We start from the raw sequence: 18,715 nt of genomic DNA, 5'->3' as shown, positions 1-18,715 counted from the left end.
TACAGAAGAAGAAAATGGCCCACAAGTAGAGATTTTGACAGCTGAATGTCCTGGTGGTATCCAGCCTTACAGATTTGAACCTGAGCGCTCATCTTCAGAAGAAAATGAGGACAGTTCTGACGACGACAGAAACGAAGACGAGAATGACGAAGACCGGCGACTTGAAGACTTGTTTTGGTTGGTTTCTCTGACTAAATCACTACCGTATTTTCTGGACTATAGAGCGCACCTGTATATAAGCCGCATCCGCTCTATTTTTTAAAAAAAATTAAAAAAAAGATATACAAGCCGCACCGGGCTATAAGCCGCAGATATCTATGTTGAAAAATTAGATATTTACTGCATGTACAGAACGATTTTGTACTGTAAATGTACATGTATGTACCTGAACAGATTCTTTCCGAACAGTGCCTTTTAACACGGCAGCAACTTTGCTGATTAAAACGGAACAGAACCAAGAGAAAATAACCGGTATTTATTTACCTTCATTTCTCCTGTGTTTGAAACCACAAGTCACTTTAATCATCTTCGCTGGATTTGAAAATAATTACCAGTTAGTAATTTGTCGTGCGTGTTCTATCTGCTAAAGATCTGCTAATTCTTCTTTGCATTGATTTTTCGTCTATCTTATTTTTGATTCTACTTCCGGTTAGAGCGCCCCTAGCGGTGGAAGAAAAATCCACAGAATAGCCGCACCTTTGTATAAGCCGCATGGTTCAAAACCTAGGAAAAAAGTAGCGGCTTATAGTCCAGAAAATACGGTACTTGTGTGTATTTTTAAAGACCATTTTCACTTGAATTAGAATGCTGTGTGATTAATCTATGATTGTGTGTAATACTGATAGCTGTAGGGGGTGAAAGTATAGCTAGAAAGATTGAATTCTAGCAACTTGACAGCTTGCGATCTCGCGAAATGCAGTGGGCCTTCTGATACAGTAGACCCCTTGATATTCCAGTTTTCATCATTTTCCTTTTATTGCGGTTGATTTTAACTTGATATTCAGTATGTTATAGGCTGGGAGTATTGAGCTTTGTATTGTATTGTTTAGTAAACTTACAATCGTCAGTAATAAGTGATAATTATTAGTTAAAGGCAGCTCTGTGGCATAAATCACTGTAAAATTTGGACACAAGTCCAAATTTGGCCTTTTGGTTTCTATCCTATAGATCTATTTTGCTCTCCCATGATGATCTTAGACCTATTAAAAGCGACATGGGGTGTTGTACATAATATTGCAAGATCATGGAGGTTTAATTGGAGTTTTGTGAAAATGTTTTTAAAAAGCTAGTAAAGGTGGCTTGGGAAGCTTCAATTTCAGTTTCTTGGCATGTCCCATTCGATATTGTACTATATTGTCAAAGTCCTCATCTTTGAAGTGTTTGCTGCAAATGGACGAACTTTTGCTGGGTCCTGTCCAACCTGCTCTGGTCCGACAAAAAAATCGTCTCCACGCTTCTTGAACTGTCTTGTCAGTGGGAAATTCGTGTAAGGCAATTCCTGGCTGGGGCTCGTTGTTACAGCCAAACACAATACACCGATTAGGCATTTTGTATCACAGAATATTAATACATCATTTCATAGTGTTTTGAGTGTTCAAAACTATCCACAAACTGAATAAATCCACAAAATCCGCAATGTAAACAACTCTGGTAAACGCACGCTATAGAGAAAACATGGCGACAGGCCAGCATCACCCAAGGGAGGTTACTGGTATGACGTCACACATAAGTTGACCTAGTTAACGGTTGGCTGCCTAAATTTGGCTGTGCGTGTCAACTTTAAATGCTTGTAGCGGGCGCATCGTGACACTGAGATCGCGGGAAACTGAGGGGCTTGAATAACCCACCAAACCCGACATTTTGACACATGATATAGCCTGATTGCTGAAATTACCGCACGACGCCTTTAACATTTTTTTTTTGTCATACTAAAGATCAGTCGAGTCATAAGCCATCTTTTCATAAAAACTCTACCTGATGAGAACTCGGTGGAGGTGTCGAGATTTTTCTAAACCGCAGCACTGATGAATCTGAAGTTGTGCATTATAATTTTATAATTTTTTATAACAGCAGCTCTGACAGTATATCCAGCTGCAATGCAAACGACAGGTTTATATTAACGCACTCGTTCTAATACATTATCATTTCTGTAGTAACAACTCAATCACAGCGACTTGCACTGTGAACATTCTACATGTAACCAAGACTAATAATAAACAAATTAACCTCATTATTCAGGCAATTACTCAAATCAGCCAATTATGTGGCAGCAGCACAATGCCTAAAAGCATTCAGATACAGGTTAAGCGCGTCGTTTGTTCACATCAAACATCAGGAGAAAAATGCCATTTAACCGTGGAATGATTGTTGGTGCCAGCTCGAATATATTTCAGAAACTGCTGATCTCCTGGGATTTTCGCACACACCAGTCTCTAGAGGTGACACAGAATGGCGCGAAATACAAAAAACATTCTGGGAGCAGAGGTCAGAAGAGAATGGCCAGACTGAATCTGACAAGATGGATATGGTAGCTTAAACGAGACTGTCAATGATGGCGTAGCTCACTCCGGCCCCGTCTAGTCCAGAAGGAACGATCTAAAGTGGGCCACCTTGTGCAATAAATCTTGCAAGCTATATACACTATATACACCCTAGGAATACCAACCTATTTGCTAGAAAGAATCCAAAACGGCAAGGAATTGACCGAAAAGAAGTGATTTTTGTTGAACTGCTCATTAAAGGAACAGTCCACCGTACTTCCATAATGAAACATGTTCTTCTCTGAATTGAGACGAGCTGATCCGTACCTCTCCGAGCTTTGTGCGACCTCCCAGTCAGTCAGACGCGCTGTCACTCCTGTTAGCAATGTAGCTAGGCTCAGCATGGCCAATGGTATTTTTTGGGGCTGTAGTTAGATGCGACCAAACTCTTCCACATTTTTCCTGTTTACATAGGTTTATATGACCAGTGACATGAAACAAAGTTCAGTTACACAAATTGAAACGTGGCGATTTTCTATGCTATGGAAAGTCCGCACTATAATGACAGGCGTACTAACACCTTCTGCGCGCTTCGACAGCGCATTGATACCTGCTCTCAGGAGTGAAGGTATCAGTGCCAGGGATCAAAAGTGGCAACACTATGTACGCTCTGAGACACGTTCCATCCAGACTTTCAGTAGTGTCCTGATCAAATCAAACTCGGCTGGAGAAAACAAATAGAAATTTCTCAACCACAAAGACTGCCACTTTTAATGTTTTTAGCATAAGTTATAGATGAGAGCAATTAAATATGTAAGTAATATGTAAGATGAGAGTAATCAAGTTTGTAAGTAAGTAAAATATGTAGTAATCATAAAAATATGTTGACATTGTGTTTAATACTGCTGTAACAGTAATAGTATAATAATAGGGGTTTTTTTTTGTGGTCCGGTTTCCACCAAATCCTGCGCTCTGATTGGCTGGCGAGCGGGTCCATATCCTACGGTACGGACCCCAGTTACGGACCTCTGGCAACTTGCTCGTTCACAACAACAACAAATATAGTAGCAATTTTTGTCAACATTTATCTTTTTTATAAGATTTTTATCAAAAATCTTATAAATTTTTGCCAGCATTTCCCAGGAGAATAGCATTAATTTTACAGCATGGATAGCGATAACAGTCTTCAGAGCAAAAGTGAGTTTTACTACCCTGAGGAAGAAGAAATAAAAGAAAACATTGCAGGAGAAAGCTAAAACCTGTAACTGTTGCTAATGCCGAGCAAAAACATGGCTGAATCCTGAATGACTCAATTTTGTATAAACAGGGGACTACATAGGCGGCAAAATGTAGTTTTTTTCCTGCCATGGAAGTGCACTTGTATACCGAGGAGGAAGCCATTTGCATTACAGCCGTGAATGAGGATTCAAAATGGTGGCTCGGCTTGGTTTTCCCTTTCGGGCGCTCTCGTTTTCTGTTAGAATTTGGTAAAGAAAAAATAAATATATTATTTACCAGCTTAAGGTCGGTCCGTATGGTGAAATACCGTGACCTCGGCCTTGAATACTGACCTCGGCCCAGAGGACCTCGCTCAGTACTTTCAAAACCTCGGTCACGGTGTTTCACGATACGGACTTCCCGGCTGGTAAATTTTATATATATATATATATATATATATATATATATATATATATATTAGTGCTGTCAAGCGATTAAAATATTTAATCGCGATTAATGTTGCGACTGTCAAAGTTAACTCGCGATTAATCGCAATTTAATCGCACATTTTTGTCACATGAAAAACCATTGTAATTCTCTTATCAGCATAAAAAAGTGAATGGGCTTGCTTTGTACCAATGTTTTTTTTTTTTTATTGCAGAGCATGACACGTCTTGTCACAGCCACTGACATCCATAACTTCCATATTAGATGAGAAAACCAAGGGATGAAAAATAAAGTGTATATCACTGTGAAAATAAAATGTTTTATTTTACTCTTCATTAGTTTCTTTTGAAGAGAAGTATTTGCCATAAAAGAAGAAAAAAACAGATAACAAAAATAAAAACATTCATCATAGGTTCAAAAACGTTCATCATAGCGTGGCACTGTATTCTCTAATTCTCACTGCTTATAACTCTACACCTCCCCGGTGGAGATGAGCTGGGAAACTGAAGACTGAAGGAACAGGATTGAAAAGTATTTTTCCAGTCTCACCTGTGAAAGGTAATCCCATGTGATCTCGTTTGGACGGTAAACCTGTTGGTACAGTTAAACGCAGCACATGAATGAGGCATCTTTATTCTCGGCTACTGTCTCGACGCTATGCCAGAGACGGTTGAAGGATCTCCACTTTGCCCCATCCAATATGGCGGCGAGGATGTTTCTATGTCTATGCCTTTCTCCATCACTCACACGTACTCTTATTGAAGCAGCGCGCGACAAGCCTCAACAGGAACTACGGGTGACTCGCAGGGCTAAATTAGAATTTGCGTTAACGGCACTATTTTTTAAAATCACGTTAAATTGAGATCGCGTTACCGCGTTATTATCGCGTTAACTTTGACAGCACTAATATATATATAGTAACAGTATTATTAGTAATAATAAGACTGCTCTGAGAGCACAATATCCCCTGCTGGTAACTAGGCCATAACTCTGGTAAAACATGACTGAATTGAACGAAATTGCAATATATGTATTACCAACATATAACAAAGAATCCTGTCAAGTTTCACGAAATTCCTCCAAAAATTGAGAGAGGAGTTGATTTCAGAAGGTGAGTACCGTTCCCGGGACGGACGGACATCACCACGACATAATCCTCCTTTAGGTCTTTCGGCCAGCGGGGGATAAAAAGTTGTGAGGGAAATTGATTTCAGAAAGCAAGCACACTGTGATGAAATTGCCAAAGTACAAAAATTTTAATAATCAAGGGCATAACTCTGGCAAAATTTACCCAAATTAAACGAAGTTTCAATATGCGTATAACTATGAGATAACAAAACCTTCTGCCAAGTTTGGTGAAATTCCTCCACAAATTGTGAGAGGAGTTGATTTCAGAAGAGTGTACACCTTCATGAAATTGTCAAAGTACAAGTTATTTAATCAAGGGTCAAAACTCTGGTAAAGTTTTCACAAACGAAATTAAATTGCAATATGCGTATTACCGTCAGATAACAAGGCATTTTGCCAAGCTTCGAGAAATTTATTCAAAAATTGTGAGAGGAGTTGATGTCAGAAGGAAAACACACACTCATGAAATTGTCAAATTATTATTGCATTAATCAAGGGCTATAACTCTGGTAAAATATGAATGAATTTAACAAAATTACAATATGCGTACTACCAATCCAGCCACTGGAGATGCATAAGCGTACCCCTGGTGCCGGTCCCAAGCCCGGATAAACGCAGAGGGTTGCGTCAGGAAGGGCATCCGGCGTAAAACTGTGCCAAATCTAACGTGGATTGAAAAGAGAAATACCATACCGGATCGGTCGGGGCCCGGGTTAACAACGGCTGCCTCCGGTATTGTTGGTCAACAGGGTGCCGGTGGAAAGTGTGCTACTGTTGCGCCAAAATGGAGAAGGAGAAAGAGAGGGGGGAGGCGTGTTAGGAAACAGCGTGAAAGATGGAAGGGAAGGAGCTTAGAATTGAGGGTAGGAACACTGAATGTAGGAACATTGACTGGTAGAGTGAGAGAGTTAGCAGGTATGACGGAAAGAAGGAAGTGCATCAATGAGAATGGGGATGAGAGTGTAGTGAAGATGCAAGGAGTAGACGTAAAGAAAGTTGGTGAAATCAAGTACCTGGGGTCAACTGTGCAGGAAAATGGGGGCTGCGATAGTGAGGTGAGAAAGAGAGTGCAGGCAGGGTGGAGCAGTTGGAGAAGGATTTCGGGAGTCATTTGTGATAGGAAAGTCCCAGCAAAAGTGAAAGGTAAGATGTATAAGACAGTAGTGAGACCAGCTGTGATGTACGGATTGGAGACCGTACCCTTAACGAAGAGACAGGAGGCAAAGTTGGAGGTGGCGGAGTTGAGGATGTTAAGGTTTGTGATGGGAGGTTGGACAGGATAAGGAACGAGCACATCAGAGGGACAGCACATGTGGAGAGCTTGGGAATTAAGCTAAGAGAGATGAGACTGGGGGCGGCACGGTGGTGTAGTGGTTAGCGCTGTCGCCTCACAGCAAGAAGGTCCTGGGTTCGAGCCTCGGGGCCAGCGAGAGCCTTTCTGTGCGGAGTTTGCATGTTCTCCCCGTGTCCGTGTGGGTTTCCTCCGGGTGCTCCGGTTTCCCCCACAGTCCAAAGACATGCAGGTTAGGTTAACTGGTGACTCTAAATTGACCGTAGGTGTGAATGTGAGTGTGAATGGTTGTCTGTGTCTATATGTCAGCCCTGTGATGACCTGGTGACTTGTCCAGGGTGTACCCCGCCTTTCGCCCGTAGTCAGCTGGGATAGGCTCCAGCTTGCCTGCGACCCTGTAGAACAGGATAAAGCGGCTAGAGATAATGAGATGAGATGAGATGAGACTGAGATGGTATGGGCACATCCTGAGAAGAGATGCAGAGCATGTTGGAAGGAGAATGTTGAGGATGGAGCTGCCAGGCAAACGAAAATGAGGGAGGCCAAAGAGGAGATACATGGATGTGGTGAGAGAGGACATGAAGGTGGCAGGTGTGGTAGAGAAGGATGCGGAAGACATGGAGCAATGGAGACGAAAGATCCGCTGCGGCGACCCCTAATCGGGAGCAGCCAAAAGAAGACAACGACTATATGCATACTACTGACATACAACAATGCCTCGTCAAGTTTGGTGAAATTCCTCCCAAAATTGTGAGAGGAGTTGGTTTCAGAAGGAAAACACACTCTGATGAAATTGTCAAAGTATAATTTTGTGACTCAAGGTCTGTAACTCTGGTAAAATGTGACCCCATTTAACGAAATTGCAATATGCGTATTACCGACATATAACAAAGAATCCTGCCAAGTTTCGTGAAATTCCTCCAAAAACCGTGAGAGGAGTTGATTTCGGAAGGTGAGCACCCTTCCTGGGAGGGAGGGACAGATATCGTCATGACATAATCCCCCTTTGGGCTTTTTGGCCAGCGGGGGATAACAGTATTGTAGTGGGAGTGACTGTCGAAGCTACGACTGTACCACACTTTACACACATCATCGCGCCAAATGGATGGCTGCCTCCGAACACCTGTTGTGCAAATCCAGAATCTGCGAGGTTAGTTCCTAGCTGAGTGCGACACTGTTTCTGCACTTCATGTACAAGGATTTAAGGTCGGCCTGCTCCAGTCAAACAGCGCTAGTTGATCACTGGGCCCCTCCGTCACTCATCATCTGCTTCACGCAAGCCGTTCAAACGATTATTACGCAGGCAGAAAGTGTCTGACAAACTGCAGTCCATAAAACACAAATCACACGCTGAATAACACACTCCGACAATTACTGCTAAAACATTATTTACTCTTCTACTCCCAAAGAGAAAGAGAGCGGCAGATCTACAGGCACGGAAATTATACGAAAGTAATGAGTCGAACAAAAACCCACACAAAGGACATTTTCAAGCGTGTGTGCATGTATCGATCGAGCTGTATATACAGCGTAGTATGCACACTATCCCGCTCTCTCTATCTCCAAACAGCTAGGTAAGGAGGGGTGGGGATAGGGTCATAAATTAGGCAGGGAAATTACTGCTAAGTGTGCGAATAAATTAAAGTGCACTTTGCTTCTGTAAACACTGTCTGACTACATAATTACTGAACACACTATAGGAGAAGGAGGGAGGAAGCAAAGGAGATAGGAAGGGGGGAGAGAGAGAGAGAATCATGAAAGACTGGAAAAAGAAAAGATACAGGAAAACTGCACTTGGCTGGATAACGTGCATCTGATTTCTACAATATGACTCACAAACTCACAGATGCATTTATACCCATAAAACCCATCCACACTGGCATAAGGATGTTTTCAAGTAGACAAGCAAGTGCGTCTGCGAGTTGCTATGGGTAAGAGCGCCTGCCAAATGCTATCAATGTAAAACAAATAAATGTGAGATAAAATAAAATGTGTACTGTTTTCAATTATGGTCGCATTGCTTGAAGGAAGCTTCCCGTGCGCACCCTTCCATTTTTTCATTTCTATTTTCAAGTGCAAGATTTCCAGCAAATACTCTTTAAGCAAACTGTAAATGACACCGATAGTATGGTTTTAAATTTGATTTAGAGAGAGCAAGAGTGAGTGAGCGCGAGAGAGAGAGTGGGAGCGAGGGAGAACCTTAAATTTAATGTTGCTGGCTATATGTATGTTACAGGTCAAACTAGATAGAACTCGACGCCAACGGCATCAATGGGGATGCCTCCGCCCGGTAGACTACACGCCTTATTAAGTTGTGATTTGGGGATGGACATTTGACCTCACAGTAATCTTGACCTGGTGAAATTACTTGTATTAGCCTTGGAGATAGGGCGGCACGGCGGTGTAGTGGTTAGCGCTGTCGCCTCACAGCAAGAAGGTCCTGGGTTCGAGCCCCGTGGCCGGCGAGAGCCTTTCTGTGCGGAGTTTGCATGTTCTTCCCGTGTCCGCGTGGGTTTCCTCCGGGTGCTCCGGTTTCCCCCACAGTCCAAAGACATGCAGGTTAGGTTAACTGGTGACTCTAAATTGACCGTAGGTGTGAATGTGAGTGTGAATGGTTGTCTGTGTCTATGTGTCAGCCCTGTGATGACCTGGCGACTTGTCCAGGGTGTACCCCGCCTTTCACCCGTAGTCAGCTGGGATAGGCTCCAGCTTGCCTGCGACCCTGTAGAACAGGATAAAGCGGCTAGAGATAATGAGATGAGATGAGCCTTGGAGATATTGTGTTCACAAGGTTTTCGGACAGACATTTGACCTCACAGTGACTTTGACCTTAGACCTTTTGATCTCAAAATCTAATCAGCTCATGTTTGTCCCAAAGCGCACAAATGGTGAAAGTTTGGTGAAATTCCTTTCATTAGTCTTTGAGATATCACGTTCACAAGGTTTCGGGACGGACGAACGCACGGACAACCTGAAAACATAATGCCTCCTGCACCTTACAGTGGTGAAGGCATAAAAATTTCAACATAGGTGACTTTTTTTTTTTGACCTAGGTTAAAATTTTGGTTTACGGTTATTTAGCACAAATCTAAGTTCTGTAGCACAAGATCCAAGGACACTTCATCTTTATTTTGAATACTTACTGATCATGTTTAAAGATGTCTGATGGATTTTTTAAATAAAAGTTGCTGAGATTCCGATCGAAAACGAGCGACTGTATTTCCTCACTCCGCCATCTTGAAACCGCCATGTTTGATGTAGCCCGCATGTTAGTCACCAATCCTCCCTCCAAATTATTTAACACAGCACGTCCCCGACACAGTACACCGCAACAGCCAACTTCCAGGTTTGTTTTGTCTTTATTAAAGTGCTAAGTTTAAATTATATCATATTTATTATTTACAATTTGCTAATTTAATTTGAGTAAGTTTTTAGGAATGGATTCTACTCTTAGTTGGCAAAACACATGCTGTCAAGCAGGGCAAGAGACATAATCCCCCGGTTAATTAATTCGGCAAACGCGTAATTACTGACAGTCAGTTGAATTTGTGATGTGATCAGAAGTGACTGAAGTTATCTATGAAGGTGCCGACAATTCAAGGTTTGTTATGGCTTAACTACAAATATCCAAAGACACCAAAGAATCGGATTTTCAGTCCACGTTTCAGGGATCAACAACTGATCCTTAACATGCACAGCAGCAGAAATTCCGGCTTCCAGTCCCTAAGCAATCATAATAAACCCCTTCCTATATCAAGGTGAGCATTTATTTATTTATTATTGCGACCATAATCCAGAGTTGTGCTAAAGAACAGAGAGTTGTGCTAAAAGACTTTTGTGCTAAATAATCGGATACCAACATTTTTAACCTCAATTTCCTAAAGATCATAACGATTCTTTAAAGGGATTTCCCATCACTTCTTCTGTCTCTCTTTCTTCCATCCACTTCCTCTCTGCCTACACCTACTTAGTATTTCCTCGTCTGTCTGTCGACCTATTCCTAGCTACCTAATTAGCATTTAAAATAATAATAATAAATCTTTCTTCATACTTAACCAGCATTCAAACCCAGAACCTTCTGATTCTTAACCCAACACTAACCACTAGGCCAGCAACAACTGCAATGGAAAGAGTGATATATATTTTGAATTTACAACCTCGATTCCAAAAAAGTTGGGACAAAGTACAAATTGTAAATAAAAACGGAATGCAAGGATGTGGAAGTTTCAAAATTCCATATTTTATTCAGAATAGAACATAGATGACATATCAAATGTTTAAACTGAGGAAATGTATCATTTAAAGAGAAAAATTAGGTGATTTTAAATTTCATGACAACAACACATCTCAAAAAAGTTGGGACAAGGCCATGTTTACCACTGTGAGACATCCCCTTTTCTCTTTACAACAGTCTGTAAACGTCTGGGGACTGAGGGGACAAGTTGCTCAAGTTTAGGGATAGGAATGTTAATCCATTCTTGTCTAATGTAGGATTCTAGTTGCTCAACTGTCTTAGGTCTTTTTTGTCGTATCTTCCGTTTTATGATGCGCCAAATGTTTTCTATGGGTGAAAGATCTGGACTGCAGGCTGGCCAGTTCAGTACCCGGACCCTTCTTCTACGCAGCCATGATGCTGTAATTGATGCAGTATGTGGTTTGGCATTGTCATGTTGGAAAATGCAAGGTCTTCCCTGAAAGATACGTCGTCTGGATGGGAGCATATGTTGCTCTAGAACCTGGATATACCTTTCAGCATTGATGGTGTCTTTCCAGATGTGTAAGCTGCCCATGCCACACGCACTAATGCAACCCCATACCATCAGAGATGCAGGCTTCTGAACTGAGCGCTGATAACAACTTGGGTCGTCCTTCTCCTCTTTAGTCCGAATGACACGGCGTCCCTGATTTCCATAAACAACTTCAGATTTTGATTCGTCTGACCACAGAACAGTTTTCCACTTTGCCACAGTCCATTTTAAATGAGCCTTGGCCCAGAGAAGACGTCTGCGCTTCTGGATCATGTTTAGATACGGCTTCTTTTTTGAACTACAGAGTTTTAGCTGGCAACGGCGGATGGCACGGTGAATTGTGTTCACAGATAATGTTCTCTGGAAATATTCCTGAGCCCATTTTGTGATTTCCAATACAGAAGCATGCCTGTATGTGATGCAGTGCCGTCTAAGGGCCCGAAGATCACGGGCACCCAGTATGGTTTTCCGGCCTTGACCCTTACGCACAGAGATTCTTCCAGATTCTCTGAATCTTTTGATGATATTATGCACTGTAGATGATGATATGTTCAAACTCTTTGCAATTTTACACTGTCGAACTCCTTTCTGATATTGCTCCACTATTTGTCGGCGCAGAATTAGGGGGATTGGTGATCCTCTTCCCATCTTTACTTCTGAGAGCCGCTGCCACTCCAAGATGCTCTTTTTATACCCAGTCATGTTAATGACCTATTGCCAATTGACCTAATGAGTTGCAATTTGGTCCTCCAGCTGTTCCATTTTTGTACCTTTAACTTTTCCAGCCTCTTATTGCCCCTGTTCCAACTTTGAGATGTGTTGCTGTCATGAAATTTCAAATGAGCCAATATTTGGCATGAAATTTCAAAATGTCTCACTTTCGACATTTGATATGTTGTCTACGTTCTATTGTGAATACAATATCAGTTTTTGAGATTTGTAAATTATTACATTCCGTTTTTATTGACAATTTGTACTTTGTCCCAACTTTTTTGGAATCGAAGTTGTATTAATATGAGTCCAGTCTTATCAAGTAGTTTAAAATACGAAGTCTTCCCAAATCCTAACCCGATATATAGCAAGTCTCCGTAATACAAGTAGCAAATGATGAACTGGGTTAAAAATTCTAATCTAGGTTAAAAAAATTCCACCTGACCTACAACATGTATATGAGGTTTTCCATCTGGATTCAGATTAGTGCTGTGTTTATGTTCAGGTACATCAAGACTGTCGTACAGTACAACAACAACAAAAAAAATCCCATGTGATCTCCAGAGTCAACTACAGTCAAGTCTAGATTTATTGGCACCCTTCAAAAGTAGTATTAAAAATGACAATTACGGGGCTTTTTTCCACCCTACATACCTTTCCTCTCAAAAAACAAAATTCATATGAGCTTCCTTTTTACAAAACAGCATTTTTCTCTCAAAAGCATACATAGCAAAATGATCAGCACCTCAATTTTTTTTTTAAGCCCAAATCATGGCTGCCTTTGCCATAAGGTTAATACCTGTACCAGTAGGTGTATCTTTCAGCAAGATGATGACGGCCAACTTGCATCCAAATCGACACACAAATAGTTTTGGGAACACGTACCGGTATTTTGTGATGATAACTGTTTCTGGATTTGTACACTGCTGAAACACTGTGGTCTGGGTTGAAGATCACATTTGCGTTCACAAACCTCTGAATGCAAATGTGCTTGAAATATTTTTGGAGGAATACACCGATATCCTTCTACAAGTCTCTCCACCTTATTGGACATTTGTTAAAAAGGCTTAATATTGTTTTTCTCTCTAACGGAGACTTCAGTAAATATAAACTACTGTAGTAATGCAGAAAAAAAGTACTATAAAAAAATGTATGCATGGAAAATATCACATAGTGCACAGGTTATTCGTTTTTGCTCACGTGCACAGAAGGTGCTAATAATTTTGGAGTTAACTGCGCGTAAACAGAAGTGACTCACATCTGGCTGGTAGGCCGTATGCTCCAGTTATCTTGGCCTCTCCGGTTTCACACCCTCCCAGAGTGGAACATTCCTTCCTCAGGAGAGGACCTGCTCCACGATGGATGGCTCCGTCCACTGCAGGGGTGGGAAAAATCAGCATGTTAATGAGAAAGAAAAAAAAAAAAAGTCAGTATAACCATCAGAGAACCACACATAGGATGATATTAATGATACATGTGGCCTTGGATACAAATTCAATTCTGTGTGAACGCAGACATCAAGAGCAGCAGCACTTCATGCTTCTGCTAACGTAAAGCATTTTGCTTCCTCTGGCGTTCTGTGGAGCCGCTGTTCTCTGGTGCATTTTGGGATGCTGCACAGAAACAGCTGCTTTCTCTCAGAACTGACAGCTGCATTTTGTTTAGCGCTCAAGGGCTTTTATCGCCCTGCTTAAAAAGCACTGCACTCCCGAATATATATATGAGAAACACTGATACAGAGCGCGCGCGCGCGCGAGAGAGAGAGATGAGGACGGAAAATGTACATGAATAGCAGAGAAATGGAGGTGAGGTGTAGAGTGAGACAGGATCTCGACACGCAAAGTGTTTTATCAGAAGTGAGCAAAAGAAAGAAAAGAGAAATAAAGATGACGTGAACGTGGTGATGAAAGATGGCCGAGGGGAACAGACGCACTTCCTGTGTAATTGTAACACATAAATACACACACGATGATTAAATGCTGACTTCTTGTTAGCAGGTGTTAATTGGCTCTGCACTTACCCGACTAGAGACCTGATAACATGTGGAAAAAATAAATCTTATGGCACATGCTCTTACACCGTGCTTTTTTTTTAACCCCCCAGAAACAAAGCCACACAAATGTGCGTGCACACACATACACACACTCTCTATGCAAGTCTGTAAACACCAGTATCTCATTAACTGCTGCTCAATTTTTAGCCTGAGCTTGGATTGGCTTGGACTTAGAATCGCTGACTGGTGTCAGTGAATGAGTTCCTGTCATTGGCTGATTGGCTGGTTACCATGGTAGCCATTAGCAGAAACGTTTGATTGGATCAGGCACATCTGCTTACCAGTGCCACAATTCCCTCTGAAACACATTTCCTCACTTCTCCTTCTTTCTTGCTCTCAATAATATAAATAAATAAATAAATAAAAATGCCTCGTCGGGTTGCCTCAATTACTTCATGGCACAGAAATCATCAATAATTTAAAAACGCTGGCCAACAATTTCTTTATTGATTAGTTAGCTGGCTGCGTGACTACAAATGTCGCTTTCACTTAGAGTGGGAACCATTTGAAAGATGGACAAGGTGACACCTGTGGGAAATCTTAGAAAAGTAGCGTGGAAAGCAATTTACATCGAAGTCCTCTAGGAAGTTAGTAAAACAGCTGAACTTGCATGGCAATGGTGCAGGAGCACCTGAGGATCAAGCTGCTGAAAGAATGAATGGCAGTTATCTGTGCTATACATTTCCAAAGTCACCCAACACAGCGAGTGCCAATGCAGGACTTTCTGGTATCTCTTACTTTGTAATACTCAAATTAATTGATTTGATGAGAAGCAGCGGGCATTGAAGATCGGAATTCGGTTTCTGATTTTCCGATGACAAACATCTATGCTTGAAAAAACTTGTCGCGTTAAGCAGAACCATGGTCTTTTGTTTGGTGTCTGGTATTCGAATCAATACTTGGTAGAATATGATATTCTAATATTCTTAAAGTGCCATTCCACCATTGGATGTATTCTTTGGCATAAAATACAATATATTTTGACAACATATATAAATGGTATCACTAGACAGAGAAATCTTTTAGCTTCAAAATGATATATCAAACATAATTTTTTGACAACGACGAGTATATTAATTTTGCGACCAAAGTCACCTACCCTTTTAATTTCCGCGCGTGATGTCATCGGCAGGTTCCCCTTCTTGTGTACCACGTGACGTGGCACATATTATCAGTAATGGCGGATAGAACGCGATAAAAATAATACCAATAAATCTAGCTAATACCAATAAATCTAGCTAACTGAAAGATTAACTCAAAATTTTTCGCAATTTTTTTGGCCCCCATATACGAGGAGAAATGACTCTCTCACTTTGGGGGTTTCCTGGTCTAAAAATAGACCGACACGTGGTACACAAGAAGGGGAACCTGCCGATGACATCACGTTTCACTACCGCGCGGGAAATTAAAAGGGTAGGTGACTTTGGTCGCAAAATTAATATACTTGTCGTTGTCAAAAAATTGTTTGATATATCATTTTGAAGCTAAAAGATTTCTCTGTCTAGTCGTGTTGTCATAAAATATATTGTATTTTATGCCAAAGAATACATCCAATGGTGGAATGGCACTTTAAGATTCAAGGTCTATAAAAATGTTTTTTTTTAAAAATCCATTAACCCATGAATATCAAGTAATGTACATTCTCTACATTCTTTCCTTAAATGGAAGGCTAAATTATTATCTCACAAACACAACTGTGCAAAAGTCTTAGGCACCCGATATATTTTTTCATACAAGCTTTATAGATTTCTATTTGATGACGTCTACATTATCAAGTCAGTACAAAAACATGTTAGAGTTCCAACCGTTCATTTTCCAGCACAAAATTAAATGTTACAGAAAAAAAAAAGTTTGTATCTATTATATTACATAAGAGACCACGTTTCAGATTAAAAAAACAAAACATAATGAAGGGTACTGGGTTTTGCTGCAAAATTAAGAAGCGAGTGTGACAGTCAGTGTCCAGAAGAACTGTGGCTGGTTCTGTAAGATGCTCAGTAAAACCTACAGCTCACTTCCTTATCAAACTGCACTAACTGTACCGGAGACTACTATTGACTTTGTTTAATGTGTTATGGCTTACTACTGTCTACAGTATTTATTTTTTAAATGTTGAAACATTACATTTCATTATTTTAAGCCATTTTTGGTCTACAGCATTTCTTTACATATGCCTTTCGCCCGTAATCAGCTGGGATAGGCTCCAGCTTGCCTGCGACCCTGTAGAAGGATAAAGCGGCTAGAGATAATGAGATGAGACATACAACCCCGATTCCAAAAAAGTTGGGACAAAGTACAAATTGTAAATAAAAACGGAATGCAATAAGTTACAAATCTCAAAAACTGATATTGTATTCACAATAGAACATAGACAACATATCAAATGTCGAAAGTGAGACATTTTGAAATTTCATGCCAAATATTGGCTCATTTGAAATTTCATGACAGCAACACATCTCAAAAAAGTTGGGACAGGGGCAATAAGAGGCTGGAAAAGTTAAAGGTACAAAAAAGGAACAGCTGGAGGACCAAATTGCAACTCATTAGGTCAACTGGCAATAGGTCATTAACATGACTGGGTATAAAAAGAGCATCTTGGAGTGGCAGCGGCTCTCAGAAGTAAAGATGGGAAGAGGATCACCAATCCCCCTAATTCTGCGCCGACAAATAGTGGAGCAATATCAGAAAGGAGTTTGACAGTGTAAAATTGCAAAGAGTTTGAACATATCTGAAGCTGAGAATCTGGAAGAATCTGTGCGCGTAAGGGTCAAGGCCGGAAAACCATACTGGGTGCCCGTGCTCTTTGGGCCCTTAGACGGCACTGCATCACATACAGGCATGCTTCTGTATTGGAAATCACAAAATGGGCTCAGGAATATTTCCAGAGAACATTATCTGTGAACACAATTCACCGTGCCATCCGCCGTTGCCAGCTAAAACTCTGTAGTTCAAAGAAGAAGCCGTATCTAAACAGGATCTAGAAGCGCAGACTTCTTCTCTGGGCCAAGGCTCATTTAAAATGGACTGTGGCAAAGTGGAAAACTGTTCTGTGGTCAGACGAATCAAAATTTGAAGTTCTTTATGGAAATCAGGGACGCCGTGTCATTCGGACTAAAGAGGAGAAGGACGACCCAAGTTGTTATCAGCGCTCAGTTCAGAAGCCTGCATCTCTGATGGTATGGGGTTGCATTAGTGCGTGTGGAATGGGCAGCTTACACATCTGGAAAGACCATCAGTGCTGAAAGGTATATCCAGGTTCTAGAGCAACATATGCTCCCATCCAGATGACGTCTCTTTCAGGGAAGACCTTGCATTTTCCAACATGACAATGCCAAACCACATACTGCATCAATTACAGCATCATGGCTGTGTAGAAGAAGGGTCCGGGTACTGAACTGGCCAGCCTGCAGTCCAGATCTTTCACCCATAGTAAACATTTGGCGCATCATAAAACGGAAGATACGACAAAAAAGACCTAAGACAGTTGAGCAACTAGAATCCTACATTAGACAAGAATGGGTTAACATTCCTATCCCTAAACTTGAGCAACTTGTCTCCTCAGTCCCCAGACGTTTACAGACTGTTGTAAAGAGAAAAGGGGATGTCTCACAATGGTAAACATGGCCTCGTCCCAACTTTTTTGAGATGTGTTGTTGTCATGAAATTTAAAGTCACCTAATTTTTCTCTTTAAATGATACATTTTCTCAGTTTAAACATTTGATATGTCATCTATGTTCTATTCTGAATAAAATATGGAATTTTAAAACTTCCACATCATTGCATTCCGTTTTTATTTACAATTTGTACTTTGTCCCAACTTTTTTGGAATCGGGGGTGTGTGTGTGTGTGTGTGTGTGTATATATATATGGGCGGCACGGTGGTGTAGTGGTTAGCGCTGTTGCCTCACAGCAAGAAGGTTCTGGGTTCGAGCCCAGTGGCCGACGAGGGCCTTTCTGTGTGGAGTTTGCATGTTCTCCCCGTGTCCGCGTGGGTTTCCTCCGGGTGCTCCGGTTTCCCCCACAGTCCAAAGACATGCAGGTTAGGTTAACTGGTGACTCTAAATTGACCGTAGGTGTGAATGTGAGTGTGAATGGTTGTCTGTGTCTATGTGTCAGCCCTGTGATGACCTGGCGACTTGTCCAGGGTGTACCCCGCCTTTCGCCCGTAGTCAGCTGGGATAGGCTCCAGCTTGCCTGTGACCCTGTAGAACAGGATAAAGTGGCTACAGATAATGAGATGAGATATATATATCATCTCATCTCATTATCTCTAGCCGCTTTATCCTGTTCTACAGGGTCGCAGGCAAGCTGGAGCCTATCCCAGCTGATTATGGGTGAGAGGCGGGGTACACCCTGGACAAGTCGCCAGGTCATCACAGGGCTGACACATAGACACAGACAACCATTCACACTCACATTCACACCTACGGTAAATTTAGAGTCACCAGTTAACCTAACCTGCATGTCTTTGGACTGTGGGGGAAACCGGAGCACCCGGAGGAAACCCACGCGGACACGGGGAGAACATGCAAACTCCATATATTTTATATATAAATAAAACATTAAGAGACCACTTCAATTCTTTTTTTTTTTAAATCAGCATCTCTATGTACAGCAGCCATTTCATTCCAGTGTCTG

The 18,715-nt window shown here is 41.4% G+C and overlaps 1 protein-coding gene across 1 annotated transcript in view; it reads right to left on the bottom strand.

Moving 5' to 3' along the window:
* Positions 1-18,715, bottom strand: part of macrod1 (mono-ADP ribosylhydrolase 1) — a 219,377-nt gene that overhangs the window by 48,082 nt on the left and 152,580 nt on the right. The window contains exon 5 of the mRNA XM_060928074.1: positions 13,282-13,398. Coding sequence (XP_060784057.1) covers positions 13,282-13,398 — 117 coding nt within the window. The remainder of the gene's footprint in view (positions 1-13,281; positions 13,399-18,715) is intronic.

The sequence above is a fragment of the Neoarius graeffei genome, chromosome 8 (genome assembly GCF_027579695.1).
Source record: "Neoarius graeffei isolate fNeoGra1 chromosome 8, fNeoGra1.pri, whole genome shotgun sequence".
In the NCBI taxonomy this organism is placed as follows: domain Eukaryota; kingdom Metazoa; phylum Chordata; class Actinopteri; order Siluriformes; family Ariidae; genus Neoarius; species Neoarius graeffei.
This window is presented reverse-complemented; position numbering and strand designations above follow the sequence as displayed.